General features: G+C 30.2%; 2 protein-coding genes across 18 annotated transcripts; both read right to left on the bottom strand.

Moving 5' to 3' along the window:
• Nucleotides 1-524: 524 nt before the first annotated feature.
• On the bottom strand, nucleotides 525-4,472 carry LOC106764073 (GDSL esterase/lipase EXL3). The gene is made up of 5 exons (XM_014648289.2): nucleotides 4,177-4,472; nucleotides 1,619-1,749; nucleotides 1,323-1,547; nucleotides 973-1,228; nucleotides 525-846 (listed from the first exon to the last, which is right to left on the bottom strand). Exons 1-5 carry the CDS (start codon nucleotides 4,460-4,462, stop codon nucleotides 656-658), a joined length of 1,089 nt encoding a protein of 362 aa, XP_014503775.1. The 5' UTR covers nucleotides 4,463-4,472; the 3' UTR covers nucleotides 525-655.
• A 6,090-nt stretch (nucleotides 4,473-10,562) lies between these two features.
• Nucleotides 10,563-19,079, bottom strand: LOC106764939 (pentatricopeptide repeat-containing protein At1g56690, mitochondrial-like). Of its 17 annotated transcripts, none has more exons than XM_022782610.1 (9): nucleotides 18,796-19,079; nucleotides 18,659-18,724; nucleotides 16,454-16,516; nucleotides 13,403-15,682; nucleotides 12,668-12,796; nucleotides 12,512-12,567; nucleotides 12,004-12,110; nucleotides 11,605-11,877; nucleotides 10,563-10,918 (listed from the first exon to the last, which is right to left on the bottom strand). In XM_022782610.1, exons 3-4 carry the CDS (start codon nucleotides 16,454-16,456, stop codon nucleotides 13,553-13,555), a joined length of 2,133 nt encoding a protein of 710 aa, XP_022638331.1. In that variant the 5' UTR covers nucleotides 16,457-16,516; nucleotides 18,659-18,724; nucleotides 18,796-19,079; the 3' UTR covers nucleotides 10,563-10,918; nucleotides 11,605-11,877; nucleotides 12,004-12,110; nucleotides 12,512-12,567; nucleotides 12,668-12,796; nucleotides 13,403-13,552. The 17 variants fall into 17 exon arrangements, with proteins under 17 accessions (XP_022638331.1, XP_022638333.1, XP_022638330.1 ...); XM_022782612.1 differs by having other exon boundaries at nucleotides 12,668-12,823; XM_022782609.1 differs by lacking the exon at nucleotides 12,512-12,567.
• Nucleotides 19,080-20,020: the final 941 nt, after the last annotated feature.

Below are 20,020 nucleotides of genomic sequence, written 5' to 3' on the forward strand. Positions count from 1 at the left end.
ATAGAAATAAGTTATGAAACTTTTATTAGCAAATATGTCTATGAATTAATATTTAATTTTTTTACATTATAATTATTTTATTTTTATAGTGTATGTCAAATTAATGTAAAAATATATCATAATACTATTATTAAATTGAAAAATGAGTTTAAAAAGACTATTTTGGTTGCTAATTGAAAGTCAAAGTTAACGATTTTGCTTAATCATAATATATTATTGTAATAGTTTCAAATTCGAGTGTATTGAAGATGTTGAACAAAAAGAATATGATATCATGTTTACATCTTCACATGGTGGAGCAACTTCAATGCCTCAGGCCAATGGATAATGATGCATGATCATAGTTAAGTGTAATTAAATTTGGTATTATTAATTTCATAAAAAAAAATGATATCATTTAAGAATTCCATAGTGCTAGTATCCTAATTTGCCAGTACTAAAAGTCACTATATTAAACTTGATAAATATTTTTATATCTTAAACTAATACAACCTTTGATTTTAAAAGTGATTATATTACGGACATAATAAATCAAGTAAACGAGGGTGTTATTTATTTTTCAGTGAGTACTAATAATTATATAATCTAAATCCAGAGAAATTTTCTGACATGAAATTCATAAACAGCAACAGAAACAGTTATCCGAGGTAAAAGCTCACTTGAATTGGTACAAATATTTTTGAAGAATAGGAGCTATGAGCCTTTTGTAAGCGCTTTCTGTGGGATGAAAACTGTCCCAAAACACATAATCTTCAACATTCGGACACGTAGAATCCAAACTATTGCATAGTATTGCAACCTCTATTCTCCCTGTTCCACAGCATCCAGTGTCTCCCACTTTATATCCTGTACATCATAAATAAATCTTTTATATTTATTTAATATTATTCTTTCTTATTTACTTTAATACTTTTTATACCTTATTTTTTTACAAAGGGAAGGTTTTAAGATAATTAGTTTAAGATTAGTTACCATATTTTTTGTAATTGAGGATGATGTCGAGGAGAGGATCATAAACATTGACGAAAACATTTCTGCTACTGGGAAAGTTACGATTGAGAGAACGCAGCAAATTGGACAATTTGGTGTTGAATAATTGGGCCAAATTGTTGGGCCTTGGTGCACAGTTTTTCTGTATGCCTCCACCCACTGTTCTCTGAAATGGCAAACACCCAATTGGAGGTGCACTGAACACTGCAATCCTCCTTGCACCTAACTCATTTAATTCCTTTCAAACCAAACATCAAACAAATACTTTAATGACCAATTATATCTAATTTAAAAACTAATACGATATTATGGTTAAACTAATACGATATTACCGTCAAAAAGGTGGAAGCTGAATTCAGAAGAAGATCAGAGTAAGAAGGAAGATCGTAGAGGAGAGAACGAGTACGATAGGTGTTGGAAATGTCACTGCTTCCTGCTTCCACAAGGAAAAGACTATTGGCTAAGATAAACTTTGCTCTCTCATCTCCGACCAAACCTTTCAGTTTTACTATGTACTCTTTGAACAGATCCAGTTGCCCACTTAACGACATTGATCCCTGATTATTTTGTTAATTAATCCATATTTCTTGCATTATTAAATATGCAGATAATTAAGGTGATAAGGTACCTCTATTATGGAGGTCAAAGGGTCGTATCCTGAGCCACCTGAAGCAAAACAGACCCCTGTCACCAAATCACTAGCCTCTAGATTTGGCTTTAAATATGCTGGCAGAAGCTCCTTGATTCCCAATTCTTCAACTGTTCATCATTTATGTTATGCATCACACCATAAAACTCACCACAAATAACACCACACATCCACATGCACAACAAAATACTCACATTCTTACAGAGATAAAATGATTTCATTAAAAAATAACTTTTATATTTTTTAAAAAAAAATAGTGAATAATAATGAGAGATAGTGCCAAATGATAGTAATGTTGTAGTATCAGAATATCACTACGTGGAAAAAATAACTTCACTTTCTGCTATTTAAAATAACCTTCCAAAGTGTGAAAACGAAAGTAGAAAGTAAAGAATTTCAGCTATTTAATTTGTGATTTTACTATATCTAATAATAATAATGATGATAATTAAAGGTCCCATATTGAATAAGATGCATTAATTTGTGAATGCGGGGACCCACCGTGAATTGAAAACTCAACGTAGCTCAATAAATAATCTAAAGTACATGCTTTAGGGATATAAAAAATTTCCCTCAATTTTTGTTTTTCTTATTTTATTTTCTGACTTTAAAATATGTTGATTTTAATATGTTAAAATAATTATATTTTTAAACATACGGTGAAAGAATAATATAAAAAATTAACGAAATTCAAAATAGAGAGATGAAATTTTCGAAAAATAATTATACTTTTTAATATGTATAGTTGGTGTGAAATACAGTGAGGGGATTTAGAACTAGTGTAAATAAAATGTGCAGTGAATAAACAGTGTAAGGAAAGATAAAAATAAAAATAAAAAATATAGGTAAACAAAAAACTTAAAACGCATACTCCATATAGGTCTTCACAAGTCTAAAGTGTCGGTCAATTTCTAAACTTAAGCAACTCAATTCTTTCTATATAGATTTCTTTTATAAAAAAAAAAAAAAAAAAAAAAAAAAAAAAAAAAACTCTCATAAAATTTTATTTTACTTTGAAATAATTTATATTATTTCAAATGATCCAAAAAATGGTTCACTGTATGAACTCTGACTAAAATATGAGGTTTCAAAGTCCTCAATGGCTTAAATGCTACTTTTATTTATGTCTATCATTGTCGTGAGAGTGGGGTGATGAATCGATGATACTTTAATACTGTAAGTGATACCTTCACATGCCCAGATAAGTAGAAAATGAGAGTGCATGCCTCTTTTTATACAATTTTTTTTTATTACCAGAAGTGTGTGATGAAATGATTAATATGATACTATAAGAATATTGTTATATCTCTTCATATAATTAATTTCTTTTACTGTAAAAATTACAGCTTTTTTTCTGTTAATTATGATCTAGGGTGCAGATTGATTCTTCACAATAAAATATAATATTTCTGTGTCATTTTACAATTTTTTTCGTAAGCATTTTCAATTCATATAGGTGAAGACTTAAACTAATGGACCCATCCGCGTACGAGCTATTATAATGGGAATCTTAAAATAAATAAATAAATAAATAAATAAAACTAATAAACTTCATAAGTAAATATAGCATCATATTTTTAAAACCTCCCTTTGCCTCTCTTATACTATTTTCTTCTATATCATCCCTTTCACAATTGCACATTATTATAATTATGGGATGAAAGTGAATTAATTTAGCTCACAATTCATTACATATTTAGTTAAAAATAAATAAATTCAATTAGACTTGTTTTTTTTTTTAAAGAAAAATGTTTTATAATTTTACTAGGTTAAATAGATTCACTCGTTTAAACATGTTTTATTTTTATAATTTATTTTATATATTTATCGTAATAAAATAAAAAAAATATTTGAAACTTTTTTATATTTATAAATATTTATTTCACCAAACATTATTATAAATACATCAATTAAAAGTTATATTGTCAGTCTAAAAAATAAAATAAACATTCAAACAATTTAAATATTATTAAATAACTCTCTAGTTTTTAAAAATTCAAATTAGAAACTTACAAATGAAGAATAGATAGTTATAGTAAAAGATCAAATTGTAAACTTACATAAAAGTAATAAATATTTAAAGGAATTGAGTTTGGTTAAAGTCATATTTAAAACCAAAAAAAAAAATATTTTTCAAATCCAAACACTTAATAATTAAAATGAGTTAGTGAAGTAGTTTAAATCCGTTTTAATATCTCTAATTATAATTTTTTTTAAATCAGAAATATATAGTGTTTTCCATTTTAAAGCTTTAAAGGAAATGTTGACTTGTTTCATATAAGGACACATATATCTCTGAAGTATTATCATACAAAGTTTCACACACGAGGAAAAATGGATTTATCTTCTTTTTTTCATGAAGCTGCTAAAATCTGTGTTTTATCTAACAAAGCTGGAACAGTATAAATATAAATGTTTTATATTTTTCTAAAAGAAAATAAAAAAATAATATTGAACGTAAAAAAATTATCTAGGTAAAAGTATTATTTTTTTCTAAAATAAAATAGGGCAAAAGATAAGAGAAAAGAGATAGTTACCTATAAGGTCTGATGGAACCTTTCCATTGCTGAATCTACCAGTAGCGACGCCACCTTCAAAGTCTCTCCCATACGGAGGGAAATTCGACCTAGCAAACGACGTCGTTCTGTTGTTGTTGTTGCCTGTGTCCACCACGGAATCTCCAAACACAAACACTGCTGGAACAGACACATTCGGTGGTAGTTTCAACAAAGCCTCTGTTTTTAAGGAAACAGATAACAGCAACAATGCGAAAGGAAGAAACTGAGAGGAAGAAGAAGAAAGAAGCTTAGTGAGATGAACCATGGCTGCTTCACTTCACTTCTCACTAACATCACTCTTATTTATAACCTACGTACTATTTTCATGGAAATAATTATTTTTTTTACAAGCAAAAAGAATTTTATTAAAATAGGATGGACCATTAGTACATTATGTGTATTAGATTATCTTATTTTATTTTTCCGTATGTGTAAAACAAGTTTTACATCTATTTTTAGTATATTTGTGTAACAAAATAAAAGTATATTATTTATAAATATGATTAAGAAATAGATTTTAAGTAAGATTTGTACCTAATTATATATTTTAAATTAATTTTATTTTTAATCGAAACTTTTAACTGATATAATAAAAAAATAAATCAAATGCATAATAGTAGTTGTTTTAAAATTAAGAGTAATAAAATAAATTTTTGTAATTCTTATATATATGCTAAGAAACATTTTTATCTGTTAGAAAGTTATTGTTTAGATTTTTTTTTATTATTATTGAAATTTGAAGTGAGGGTGTAATATTTTTTTCATGAAAATTTTACTTTTAATATTTTGATTAATATGAAAAACACTTATTGTTGGTATCATGTTTTAAAGTGAAATAATTGGTACATGTCGGGTCCTTCTTAGCTTTCAGGTCATTTATTGCATGAATTTGTTGTTGGCTTGTATAAGGAAAAACAAGACAAATCAAGGAAGCTAATTTTGTGATGAATTTTTCTTATAATTATATTAATAAATTCTTTTACTCTGTTTATTATTTCTGTTTGATTTTTTTAGTTTGGTTGAATAATGAATGAATGATATTGCATATAAGAATACAGCTTTATTATTTATGTCTGATGTTTTTAGTTTTTTCGTGTGGTTGTATAATGAGTGAATAATATTGCATGATAAGAATACAACTTTATACAAGGAAAAGAAAATTCTCTTTCTTTTTCGTCTCAAATATTTAACTAATTAAATTAATTTTACAAGAAATTCAAAAGTAACTGTTGTATTTTTTTATTCTTTCGTCGATGTTATAGTTTATAATAAAAGTTTAATACATTTTCGATAATAAAAAAATTGTCAATTTAATTATTAAATATCATTCTTCTCGTACTGAATGTGAAAATCTAATTGATTTAACTATTTTCGATAAAATATTAGTTTATTTCTAAATTATATAATATAATCAATGAAAATGTTAAAATATTACAGAAAATCAATTAAAAATTGTAAAATTTTTAAGTATTTAACAAATTACAAAAATTATAAAAATTTAATTGAAAATATTCAGATTTATGATCAATTTAAAACTTAGTCAGACCTAAAATATAAATATTAAAACCAAATTTTACGATAAAACTAAATCCTACTTTATCGTTTTTATGAAAATTTTAAATTTAACAGTTAATTTGATGAAATTACTTTAAACAATTTTGGAAATAATTCTACAAAGTTTGTCACCTATAAATTTAAAGATTTTATTTTTTTTAGATAATTTTGACTCATCACTTGTTATGTGTTTAACCATTCCAATCATATAGACTATATTTACAAAATTTTGATATTCATCTAAATTCATTAACTACTTTGTTTGTATTAATGTCAACATTATTAAAAGACATATGTTGGAATACATGGCATAAGAATTCTTTAATTATACTTTCGTTATTGTTTAATTTTACTGAGTTTTGACATAACAAATAAAATAATAACATAACTATATTTTAACGATTGAATTCAAAAAATATATAATGTGTTATTAAATGGTGTATACATTTTACATCTTAAACACAAATTGTTCTTTCCCAATATATGTAGGATTTAAAAGCATATTTTGTCACTCAAACATTACAATTAAAATATTTTGAGTTGAATCCATGTTATTAATATGTATAAAACAAAATAAACAATAACTTACATATTAGGAAATGTTAATTTCTCTTCAACATTGCCTTTTGATATAACTTTCAAATAATTATATCATATATGTATCTTGGTCAAATAATCAATATATATAAATTAAATAAAAATTTAATTAGAGAGGAATAAGAAATATTTGAATAAAGTGATTGAGACAAGAATGAAAGATAAACAAGAAAAAGAAATAAACAACCCATAATATAGAAAAAGTGATGTTGAAATTGATGTTTAATTGCATAAATAATATACTATGTATATGATTTTATTAATATATTATCTCCATGTTAAATTTCATGTCCTTTACTTTTTGTATTCACATTGCTTCTATTTCATAATTTTCATTTGGTATTCTCACTTAATTAATCTCTAAAAATTTCACTTATCTCTTAATTATTATTTTTACATTCACACTGCTCCAATAATTAAAAAAAAAAAAAACATTAACTGTATAGAAACTTATCTCTCCTAAGATTTGATTGAAAGATTTTGAAATTGATTTGAAAATGAATAGTGAAGTTTGATTATTTGTATAGAAATTAATCGAGTATGTGCATTGATGAGATGGTAGCAGGCTTGAAGGCAGTTGAAGCAGTTGGCACCAGCCTTGCTGGGCCCTCCTTATGGGCTGGGCCTCCATCACTACCCAGTAACGTGTGGGTCAGAGACTACGACTTTGACACCACATGGGCCCAGTAGCGTTTGATTTGTGGTACCAAATTTAAGGTTGAGAGTTGGTTCATGCAGTGTTCTGTGTTTGGTCTATTTTATTGGCCTCAGATGTTCTTTGTATTGCTCTTTTCCATTTCTGCATTGCCAAAAATAGTAATAATAAAATAATAAATATAAATTTTTCCCATTTTATTGGTAAAAAAACGCAGTAAAAAATCTTAACGATATAAAAATAGTTTATAGCAAAAAATTAATTTTCAAAAGGCAATGGTAAAGCACAGGGTACAATTTATATTGATATTTACGTTTTAGGAAAAACTTGTACTTAAACCGACACCCTCGTATGAATTTGTAATCAATGTCTATTTTATTTTAGCTTGACTTTATTTATAGTTAAATGAATACACTTTTAATATTTTTGGGTTAAATATGTTTTTAGTCCCTGAAGTTTCACTGATTTTTGGTTTTAGTCCTGCATGAAACATTGATGGTATTTAATTCTTGTAGTACGGAAACTTGTATGTTTAGTCCCTAATTTTGAACGGCGTTAATTTTTTAATGGGGTGACTAACGACACTGCCACCTCATCACTGTTCACTGCCTGCCACATAGTTTTATTTTAAATTATTTTAGATGAGAAAAGTAGCAAATGTGAAGGTGAAAAGGAAAGGTGAAAAGTAGCAAACAACAAAAGATAGAAAACTGCAGCGGTTAACGCTGGCCTCACCCACGATATGCGAAAACTAGGGTTTCCCATCGAAGAAAAGAACAGCAAGGTCGATGGTTTCGTCCAGCAGCAAGAACTGAAGCTGCAGTTCGGGTCTTTGCCCACGGTTGCGTACTCTGCATCTGAAGTTTCTCCCAATGTGGACTCATTGCTCAATTTGAAGTTCAACAGAGGGTACAACGGGTTCGACAGGAACTTGCATGTGGATCACCCGAGTTCTAATTACAATGGGAATGTGGTTCTTCAGGATAATCATGATGTTGTGGACAGGGAAAGAAGAGGACTTGAGGGTTATACGGCTAGTGGGTCGTTTTCTCATGAGGCTAGTAGGGTTCCACCAGGGTCTGGGAACAGAAATAGAGGGAAGGGTTTGGAAGGTAGGAAAGATGGTAGGGTGGGGGGTGGTGAAATGGGTGGGGGTGGAGGTAGAATTGAGAATTTGTATGGTAAGAGGGAAGGTGTGAGAATGGTTTCTGGTGAAGGTGAAAAGTAACAAACAACAAAAGATAGAAAATTGTTGTGTTTGTGGCAGGAAAATGAGAACTGCAATGAAGTCCTATGCTTGTAGTCCCTAAAGTTTTAGTGGCAAGCAGTGGGCAGTGGGCAGTGGACAGTGGTGAGGTGGTTGTGCCGTTAGCCACCTCACCAAAAAATTAACTCCGTTTAAAATTAGGGACTAAACGTACATGTTTCCATACTATGAGGACCAAATGTCATCAATGTTTTATGCAGAGACTAAAACCAAAAATCAGTGAAATTTCAGGGACTAAAAGCATATTTAACCCAATATTTTTTAATTAATAAACTTTAATTTAATAAAAAAAAATTGGAAAAAAAATGATAAAATAAAATATTAATATTTAATTTGGGTAAGCAACTGTGTTTACTAAAAAGGAGTAAGAAGCAATTACTCAAACCTTTAGTTATATATCGTTGAAAATGATAATAAATTTGTAGTTTCATATAATGCATATCTTCCTATGAAGCTCATGTTAATATAATATTGTAATAAGTATAAAATAACTAATGTCTCGAAAAAATATATATAAAAAAAAAATTATATTAAAGTTTGATTTGATGGTATGCATTGTTAATATACAAGATATTATAATATTCACTAGTTAAAACTAGCGACTTATGAACAAATATGGTGTAAAAGTAGTCTATACTATCATTATACATAGTTTTCTCTTATATAAATACCATAAGATTGGAATGCAAGAATTTAACTTTGAAAGCTTAGACTAAATATTTTAATTTTTATAAGATACTTTATAGAAGTGTCATTTCAAGGTTTAGAGTACGAATATAAAGTTTTTTACAAGAATTCTCAATATCTAAAGAAAAATATATGTTTATATTCTCACATCAATAAAAAAAAATTGTGAGAAAAAAATGATTTAGATTGAAATTTACTATTAAAACTAAAATTAATGAGATTTTGTATATATATATATATATATATATATATATATATATATATATATATATATATATATATATATATATATATATATATATATATGGTGCAATAGTACCCACTTAAAAGTAGTATACGATCTCAAAATAAGACACTGCATTAAAGATGTTCTTAACGATTTTCCTATTAGGCTTTCTTATAATATTCTATTTATTATTACATGATTAATTGAGATTTATTAAGAAAATTATAATTTCTAGTAATTAATTTCCTTCTTAAATATGGAGAGAGTTAGAAAATACGACACCAAATAAAATTTTCATAATGGAGAAAATGCGAAGAAAAAGATAAAAAATTTCAACTATATTGATATTTGAAACAACCATTCCAGTATATAAAAGCTATTGTCTCCCTCGTAATGTTATTTTGGTTGAAGTTAGAACATAACCATCAAATTAAATGCATATGACATTATAGAAATCAACCATTAATATGGTTACATTGTACAACTTCATAATCAATCACATGTTTTAAGAAAAAAATAAATGCAAGTGTCTTGAAAAAAATGGTCCTAATATATAGTTCAAATAATGTTATTAAACTGGACTAAAAAGAAAAGGTTGGTCACTGTCGTGCTGTTATTAGTTGTAAGTTGCAACATAACCATAAAATCTAATAAATTAATATGCATGGATGCATTCGTAACCTAAATATATTGCATGTTCTTTCATGATTTTGATATCATGTTAATTGGTGTATTTGGATAATTTTTTAATGATACATTTTCAAAGAAAGGATAATTTTTTTATTTTAATTTTGGTTCAGTGATAATTGTTCACATTCAACCAAAATTAGAAATCATTTTAAAATCACTCTTATTATACGTATGATAATAAAAAATTGGATATATAACAATATAAATTACTTTAAATATATAATCTGTTCAAGCTTTCTGAATAATCATAGAAAGGATAATTATTTTGAATAGCTATACAGAGCCTTAAAAATTTAGTCCTGACTATAATTAGGTTTGTAATCACATCAACATATTATTATAATCTAAAAATTAAGCAAATAATTTAATTATTTTATTCAATTAAAACTTGTTAAATAAGTTTTAGACTAATTAAAAGTTTAGTTTCTTCTAATTTTAATTGTTTTTTTACGATTTTAGTTTACTGTTTAAAAATATCCCTAATTTTGATATAACTTTTAACTTATCATTTATTTATTTATATTTATGGTTTTCTTAAAGTATATATTGTAAACCGTGGATTTAATTAAATAAAAAACCACAAAGTAAAATGTATGTAAAAATAAATTCAAATGAAATTATAGGATTTTCTTAAAACACGAAGACAAATTTAAAAAAAAAAATAAAATCACATATTAAAATTTTCAAAGAATTCAAAATTACAACTTGTGTGTTATTTCCTCAATCAAAATTCACCTCCAAAAAAATGACAATAACATTAACAAAATGAAGAGTGAAAAGGAAAACGTGTAAGTATACTACACCACAAAGAAGTTAAAAATCACCTTACCCAACTTCTTAATCAGTTTGATTGCCTTATTATAGTTTCCTGAGCTTAATAAGAGAAGATTGTCAAATGTCAATATAGATGTTCTATTCCCTCTTGAGCCACTGCAGTGCCAAACCCATTACTGTTGCTTAACTTTGGCACACTACTTCCAAGTGTGTCCAGAACTTCCACTGCCCTCTCACCAGCTCTTCCCCAAATGGAACCTCTCTGGGATCCCTGTGAAAAAGAGAGACACCATTGATCAATGTAAACATCAAATTTCCAATCCAAAGTCTCCAAAAGCAGCAATTGTTTGAATTTATTCTGCTCATAGTTTGATAATTTACAGCTAAAGAATCAAACAGTTCACTGTTTGAATGCAGAAAGAATCATACAACAAATCTATGAACTGTTTGAGAGTTAGACTATTCCACCAAAATGTTTTCCATCAGTGAAAAACCATCAATATGTTGTAGTAGAATCAGAACCACTTCTTGTTAAGATCTCTAACCTGAAAGATAACTCTGCAGGATCAAAACAGCTTCACCACTTTCATATTTAGGCAGCATATCTTCACTCAAAAACAATAATGTAATGGATCTTAATTTTTCCGAGCTTCCAACTCATTCATAATTTTGATTCTTTGTAAATAACAACCAGTTTTTGTTACCCATAATCATGTTTGAACAAGGAAACCCCTCACAAATTTAAAAATAAATAATGCAGAGGTCGTTTACATAGCATTCCATAGCAGTTTACTAAGTATAATAAATTAGTTGACTTTTATTCATACACGCAGACCTTAAAAGAATCACGTTTACTCTACATTTAATAAGAGAATAATATGCATTTCACTATTTTGTTACCCCTCAACCAAATTAATCCAGCTTCAGAAACAACAAAAATCAGTAAAAGAATAGTACCTGTTTTCCTTCTTTTCCAGTAGGATTTGATATTCTGAATTCACTTCCATTTTTCTTTCTACCACGATCTCTGATCTTTGGATTTGAATAACAATCTCCTTTCCCCTTTGCAACACTCTTTAACTTCTTAAGGTTTCCCAAGCCTTTCCCTTAAACCTCTTTGTTTTTGTTTTTCTCAGCCTTACCAGCTGAACAAACCGACCCCATTACTGTCTTAAGCAGAATGAAAAGAAACACAACTGTATCTTTGCCCTCAACAAATCCATCCTTGATCTGCATGATGCAGATTAAAATCAGTATAAGAAGGAGCAAATTATGAAAGTTTAAGAGATGGTCAAGATCGTGCCAGTTTCCTTGTAAGGACAAATAATGCCATCATCAAATGTTCATTCTTCATACCCATAATTTGATAAATTTGTGCAAATTTCAACATAAAAGCAGAATAGGTATCAAACAATCTAACGTGCGTAAGCATATTTTCATCGGTTGGAAGTCAGCAGACCCACCTAACATATTCAATGAAAGGGTAACAAACATTATTAACCAATTGTATAACTATATTAACCACACCATATCAGGATAGAATGCGAAAAATGAAACCAAAAAACCATACATGGATATGATAAAGATGAAATTTCAATCATATATAGTTTATTCATTACACATGCGTCAACCATTGATTTGGCTATTTTAATAATTTGGTCTGATTTTGCACCTTTTAAGAAATTTGATCATGAAATAAAATAATCTAAACATGCAATCAAAGAAAATCAAATAACCATTTCACCTACCAAAACAACTTTATTTACATCACATAAAAAATACTTTGGGATATTAATAGAAAAGGGGAAGGAGTACAATTGAATGAGCTAGTAATTGAAATATTTCAGTGTAATTGAAATATTACAAATCCATCATCAGATATATTGATGAGCTAGTAATCAGTACAATTGAATGAGGAACCTGTTGTAACCACAAAAACACATAAATCATACCATTATAAACATATTACTAGCCTAATTAAAAAGGTAAAACCCAAATCCAAAAGACACTCCATACATACATCTCAATTATGGGAAGATGGCACAATATACTCAAGCTTTGTTTTGCCAGTTAAGATGTCAATTCCAACAAAGTGACACTTTGGGTGGAAGGTATCTAATTGATAACCAGTTAGCTCAAGAATTACTTGCTGTAATTAGACAAAGAACTGAAATTACTGCAACAGATTACAAACAGTACATAATGTCAATAAATAAACAGAAGCAAGTAGTGTCAATAAATCTTCCCTTGGCCATGCGATTTCCAATAGAAACACCAATATCAGAACCACACAGGTACCAAGATAAACACCAATGACTATTATTACTAACAAATTGAGCAAAACTTCTTGGAGTCAGAAATAAAAGATAAGGACTTACAATAAATGTAAATAGGAAATATTTCCTATCAATTCAAAAAAAGGTGAAAGAAAAGACAAGCATAAGTTGTAACCTGTTCAAATGTTAATGAAGAAAGTGTCTACTCAAATTTGGTTGTAAATTAGAGAAATAATTACTTTTTCAGAATATAAAGTAATTAGAAATAATAGAAAACATGAGGAAAGAACAAAAAGTATGAATTCAATCACTGTCATCATTTCTCAAACAACTAGCCCCTGGAGTGGGTAGGGAGAAAGTGGAGGTTACTCAACCTAATTATCCGGTTAGTTCTGTAGTAGTTCAATTTTGATTCCTTAAACATATTCCAATAAAAAAAAAAAAATAGAACAACATACCCATCATAGAACCCAACATACCTTAACCATAATACTCACTTATGTATGTCACACTAGCAAGTTGTAAAATACTGACCACCAAAGCACATGGTATACAAGTCCATCAAACTTGGGCAGAGCCACCCTCTATTCCAAAAACTTCAAATCTTAGGTCATATGAGCTTCAAGGAATCACCAATAGTCCTTGCAAGAACAGTAACCATCCTTGAAATGATGAAATCTATTAGCATCCCTCAAAATGATCTCCCTTCCAGTAACTTTTGCAATTAATTTAATTGCAGAATGGCAATCACCACAAACCCGCAAATTCTTCATAACTCTAATTGGCATTCCTTCAGGCACTTTTAGGAGTCCATATGCTACAGCTAGCTTTTCACTATGATAACCCAAGCTATGTGTCTTCTCTTCCTCATCCACATCGTGAAGGACAAAGCTACCATCAGGACAATACCCAGCTTCCCTCAACAATCCACCTAACTTCTCCAACATTTTCATGATAATAGGCTGCTCAGGGTGGCCCTTGCTGTCACCCCCAGTGAACATATGTACCTTTTTCTCCACCTCAATCCAACTACAACCAGGCAATTTCATGAAACTCCTAGACTTCATTTTCTTCCTAAGGACTTCCACATCTTTCCATCTTCCTCTAGATGCATACATATTTGAAAGCAAGACTAAAGGTCCTGCATTTTTAGGTTCTAGCTGTGCAAGTTTATCAACGGAAATTTCAGCCAAATCCAGATTCATATGTGTTCTGCATGCTCCCAACAATGCACCCCAAACAATTGCATCAGGTTCCATTGGCATCTTTTGTATTAGTTTCATTGCATCATTAACCTGGCCTGCTCGGCCTAGCAAATCAACCAGGCAAGCATAGTGTTCAAGTCTCGGTTCCACTTGATATTTGCATTTCATTGATTCAAACAATTCAAGTCCTTCTTTCACCTTGCCACTATAGCTACATGCTGAAAGAACTCCAATGAAGGTAACATCATCTGGTTGAACTCCAGAGGAGCCCATGTTATAAAAAACATTCAAAGCTTCTTCCCCCAATCCATGCTGGGAATAACCCGTGATCATAGAGTTCCACATAACAACATCCTTCAAAGGAAACCTGTTGAAAACACGTTTTGCTCTCACAAGATCGCCACACTTAACATACATTGTAATTAAGACCGATGCAACGTATAAATCCTGATCAAATTCAGATCTCACCAATTGGGTATGCACCTGCCTCCCATGGTCAAGACTGGCCAGGCTGGCACACACAGAAAGAACACTAATTAGTGAAGGGAAATTCAGCACAACCCCTTCTATCTGCATCCTCCTAAACAAACCCAAAGCTTCTAACTCGTACCCTTTCCTCTCATACACCTTAATTAAGGCACTCCAAGTTCCATCATCCCTATCCTTCATTTCCTCAAACACACGCCTCGCCTTATCCACCTCGCCAGCAAGCCCGAACCCCATGATCATCTCATTGCAATCAACAACCAGCTTCACTGGCATCATGTCAAAAAGCTTAGAAGCCTCTCTCATCCTCCCACTATGAGTATAACCCATAAGCATAGCAGTCCAGGACACCTCATTCCTCTCTGGCATCACTTCAAAAAGTTTCCTCGCAACATCCACTCTCCCATTCCTTGCATACCCGGAAACCATAGTTGTCCAAGTAACTACATTCCTCCTCGGCATTTGATCAAACAGCTCACGAGCCTCGTCCAAACGACCCTCCTCACAATACCCTCCAATCATGTTGGTAACCGCTACCACATCCTTTTCAGGCATCATATCAAATAACTTGCGCGCATCCTCAATACGAGCCTCTTGCAGCAACCCGCCGAGCATAACGGTCCACGACACCACATTCTTGTCAGGCATCTGCCAGAAGAGTCGTTCTGCTTCAGCAACATCGCTGTTTCGAACGTAGCCACGGACCATAGAAGTCCACGAAACAACGTTGCGATCGGGCATTGCATCAAATACCTTGCGCGCCTCAAGCAGCATTCCGTTCTTAATGTGGCCTGAGATGAGACCATTCCAAGATACAGTATTTCTGTGGGGCATTCTCTGGAACAAGAAAAGGGCCTCGTGCGGTTGGCGGGCTTCGAAGTACGCAGCGACCATTGTGTTCCACGAAGAGATGGTTCTGAGAGGGAGAGGCGTTTCGTCGAACACCTTGCGAGCATGACCTAGCTGACCGCTACGCGCATAACGTGCGATAGCATTAGCAGTGGAGCACTGTGATCTCACTTGCAGCAGCATGCTCCATAACACAGTGGCACGACCATGGTTACCCATCTGCATATAAATACAAATAAATAGGGGTGGACAAAATGCAGTTCAGTGCACTATACTATAAATAATTGCAATTAACTATAAAATAGTTCAATTGAACTTAACTGAAGTAAAAAATAGTTCAAAGAAATTGAATTGAACTATTTTTTAGTTCAGTTACACTAATACAATTCAGTAAACTGGTACAGAAAACATCAACAGCAATACTAAGTATGAAACATATAAAAACCAGCGAAAACAAACTGTATAAAACTAGGCTGAGCTAAACTAAAAGGCAGGAAACTAGACTAATCTATAAAACAATGACTTTCTCTCCAATTCTGTTGCAGCAGCAACACCTCATCAAATGAATATCAGCATCTCTGCAGAGTAAACCTGATTAACATATACAGACTTAAAAAATGGCATTTCAAAATTAGTTCAAAAATAAAATCATAATACAATGCATTAATTGCAGTTTCAGATATAGAGTCATCATGTAGAGCAAACAATCACACATAGAAAAAACAGCAACAATACAAATTTGATGAAAAATAGACAATGAGGTATTACTAAAGCCACATTGGATTGTGATTTCAATTTCCCTCAAGTAGTTAAATCCAACTTATCTCTTTGCTCTAACTGGTTGCCCTTTCTTCTCTCCAGATTATCTCTAATGAGAAGCACTTACCATGTAGAACAATTGTGTCGTACAACCCAAATTAATCACAATTAAAATGGTGAGAATGGAGAGAATATACTAACGTTCAGAAACAACAGGGCAAGTTATTGCACCATTATTATTGGTTTTCAAATTCTGGAGAATATGCCACCAATGCTTTCCAAAAGTTTCTCTCCCTGTAAACAAAGCAAAGACAGTTAAAAAGAAATCCAGATTCAGAATACAAATTCAGAATCTAAATTCAATTTCAAGACACAGAACGGAGGACAAAAACTAATTCAGATTATCTCCCATTTTAACAAAAATTGAAAGTGATCTGCAATATGTTTTGATAAAAGGAAAATAATAAATAGAAGTTATAAATGTGATATGCAACTTCGTTTGACTGAGATTTTTTGTATACATTCTAGACAAGAAGATCAAGGAACAATCTCTTACAGTTGAATTAAAGGTAGGAATAGCTATTAAGTTATAAATAATGATCAACATATTTGTGATAGTAAACCGTATTAGCATTTTACCATTGGAAAAAGCATATATAACGTCCATTTGAAGCAAACCCTGAAATTTAATCAGATAGTATTTCTAGTAGACAACAAGAAATGATAGATAAGATGGGGAGTTCTAGACAAGAAAAGCAAGGAATAAAATGTCTCACGCTTAAATTGAAGACTCAATATCTAGCCGATGAAAACTCAATTTTCCAAACAGACACCGATACTTCAAAAGATTAGTCTGCAGTTCTAAAGCAGATTATGCCTGAATTATGAGTTGTATTATAAAAAATATTTGTTAAAAGATATCAATCTTTCAAACATATTAGTTTTCATATATATATTAGCATGTAAATTTAAAGTAAGTCATATCTTAATTCAGAAGAATGAGTAATTTATAGAAAGAAAATTAAAAACAGATAGTTAGGAATTTGATTTGAGTGTGTATAAAAGAAAATGTTAAGAGGTATTAATCTTTCAAGCAAATCAGTTTATGAAGAAATTAGCACTAAACTGTAAAGTAGGTGACACTCCAATTAAAAAAGAATGTAATTTATTGAAAAATTGAAAATAGGAAGAGACAAGGGTCCCAACGGATGTCGGATAAAGAGGTAGACATCAACAAAGGTTTTTGGGACAAAAGCCACTAAGGAAGTATTACAGTCCATTGTCCCCTTCCATACTCCAAAATCTAAGCATATATTCCATGCATAGTTGGATCTGTTTCTAAATGATAAAAGGGACATACACACATATATTATGTTAACAATTATCTTTGTTATCCAAAGTTCTACACGCAGAAATGTATCAGTAATCTGGACCATAAATAAGTAAATATAGTTTCACTACCCATGAGGCTCCTATATATTCAACCTAACATAGTTCAAAGACAAAAAGCTAATGACTCAATTTATGATACACTTGTATTGGAGCTAATTTTATTCCCAAAAACAAAACCTATCCACATCACTAAAAGTCCACAACATGGTTGTACTGGTTTTTACCAACTACTCATTGAGCAAGGAAAAAGCCACTTGCCAAATGCTAATAGCTTATCATTTTTACTGATGAGGCGCAGAACCTAAGGTGCGAGATTTATGCTTTGGCTGAAATTCAAATTTCATAGTAGTCACCAATTCTTAAACATCATGTATCTTAGATTTTGAGTTTAAGATCTAGCTTAAACCTAAAAAAGCTAGCTTAGAAGATGAAGACTATCTTCTAAGTCTTGTAAGCCCTCTAAGGCCATATAACAGCATTCGCCACCAACTAACAAAATGATTGATTTAAAGACTTAAAAACTGTGAGCCAATAAGAGACAGAAATTAAGGATCATTGTGCCATGGATTGCTATTTGAGCAAAGGATTAGAATCCTTAGGACAAAACAACAGGTAAAATAATGCTTCCTACTAAATCACTTTCTCGCATGACTGAATCATGGAATGGAATGAGAGCAAAAAGTAAGCTTATGTATGCAAAAAATCATATCAAAACATCCACAAAAAAATAACTTAACATTGAAATATCATCTAAATATTCAACGAATAAAATAAAAAAATATTTCTTTATATTTAATTTTCATTCTGTTCATCTGGTGATTATATTTCGTTTGTTCATTCTTTTTATATAATTAAATACTAAAATCAGATGATCACTAATTTAAAGCAGATTCCTGAAATCATGATAAAGAATCGTTTTGGTTTAACTTTTCTAGCTACACAATAAACAAGACAACTAACTACTGGCAAAGCATGGTGCAGTGTTTACGATGATGGAAGAATCGCATATGGTAATTTAAAACCCTTGCTGGAATAATAAAGTACCTTTGCCACTAATGACGGAAGAACCCCATATGCTCTCTCCACGTACAAGCAATCGTTACCAGATGTCTAACAAAATGTTTGAACAGCTAAGAATACATTTCAAAAATGTTTGGACAACACAGGAAAAACATTCGTACCTTAAGGTTCCAGATTTGCTTCTCTTTTCCAACTAAAAGAGAAGTGTTCTCAGAATCTTCGACGTTGGTTTCGGCGACGGCAGAGTGCAGCAAAGCCTTCGATAGCGGCGAGCCTTAGACAGCGGCGAGCCTACGACGGCGAATCTGCAACCGCAGCGAACCTTCGACGGCAACGAACCTTCAACAACGGTAACCTCGGCAGCAGTCTTCAACAGCGGTAAGCAGCGAGGGAGTGGGATGAACGGGATGTAAGGCAGAAAGCAAATGAAGCTCTGACTGGGAAAGCAGATATAAACCTAAACTACAGTTAACTCAGTTAACTATACTGAATGTAAAATAATTCAGTATTTTTAAACTATATTATTAATTAGTTTAACTAGTTTTTAGTTAACTCTATTATCATTAATTCAGTTAACTATGCTCACTCCTACAAATAAAAATCTCACTGTGTAACTCAATTATTTTGAATTCTCTTAATCTTATCTTGATTCTATAAAAATATTTTTTTTTTATAATAATTTTATAGTTTAATTATAGACTTTATTTTTCTCCAAATCAAATTATTTTTCTAGAGCATGTCTTGTCTTTGCCCTTGAAGATAAACATACCTCTTTCCAATTTTATAATATATCTTAAAAGAAATAAAAACAAAAATAATTTTCAATATATTTATCTTAATTCATTAACAAATTCAAGTAATATATATGCATTATAACGAACATAATGATAAAAATGGTAATAATAATCCTTAAAATATTATATATTTAGTAAATCGATTATGAATATCCGTTTATACAAATTGAGTTTATTTTAACATTTAATGAATTATTTGATTACTTTAATCGTAATATAATTTCATAAACATATTTGTTTCTAAAACAAATATAAAGTATTTTTATTTGATTAAACATAATAAAAATAAAAATGGGTTTGTATCTACTGTAAATTTGTTTTATTTGAGATCTCCATCATTAATAACAATGTATTCTACGTAAACATATTCGTTTTTAAAATAAATACATAAACATATTTTCAGAATTAAAAATAATAAAATAAATATTTTAGATATATTACAATATCTTTAACATAAATAATGGATATATAATATATAATAAATATATTTTTTATCTTTACATAATAATTACGCGCACACATAAGATAAGTGTAGATTATTTTTAATCCAGTTAATTTTACACCTTTGAAATTGATGTGCGGAGAGGGTAAT

This window comes from Vigna radiata, chromosome 6 (genome assembly GCF_000741045.1).
Source record: "Vigna radiata var. radiata cultivar VC1973A chromosome 6, Vradiata_ver6, whole genome shotgun sequence".
Classification (NCBI taxonomy): domain Eukaryota; kingdom Viridiplantae; phylum Streptophyta; class Magnoliopsida; order Fabales; family Fabaceae; genus Vigna; species Vigna radiata.

Excerpts from the sequence above, each read along its gene's own strand:
- LOC106764073 (XM_014648289.2), bottom strand. The coding sequence starts at position 4,462 with ATGGTTCATCTCACTAAGCTTCTTTCTTCTTCTTCCTCTCAGTTTCTT. Across the intron at positions 1,229-1,322 it reads CAGCTTCCACCTTTTTGACG|GAATTAAATGAGTTAGGTGC; the intron begins GTAATATCGTAT and ends TTGGTTTGAAAG. Across the intron at positions 847-972 it reads CCTCAATTACAAAAAATATG|GATATAAAGTGGGAGACACT; the intron begins GTAACTAATCTT and ends TATGATGTACAG.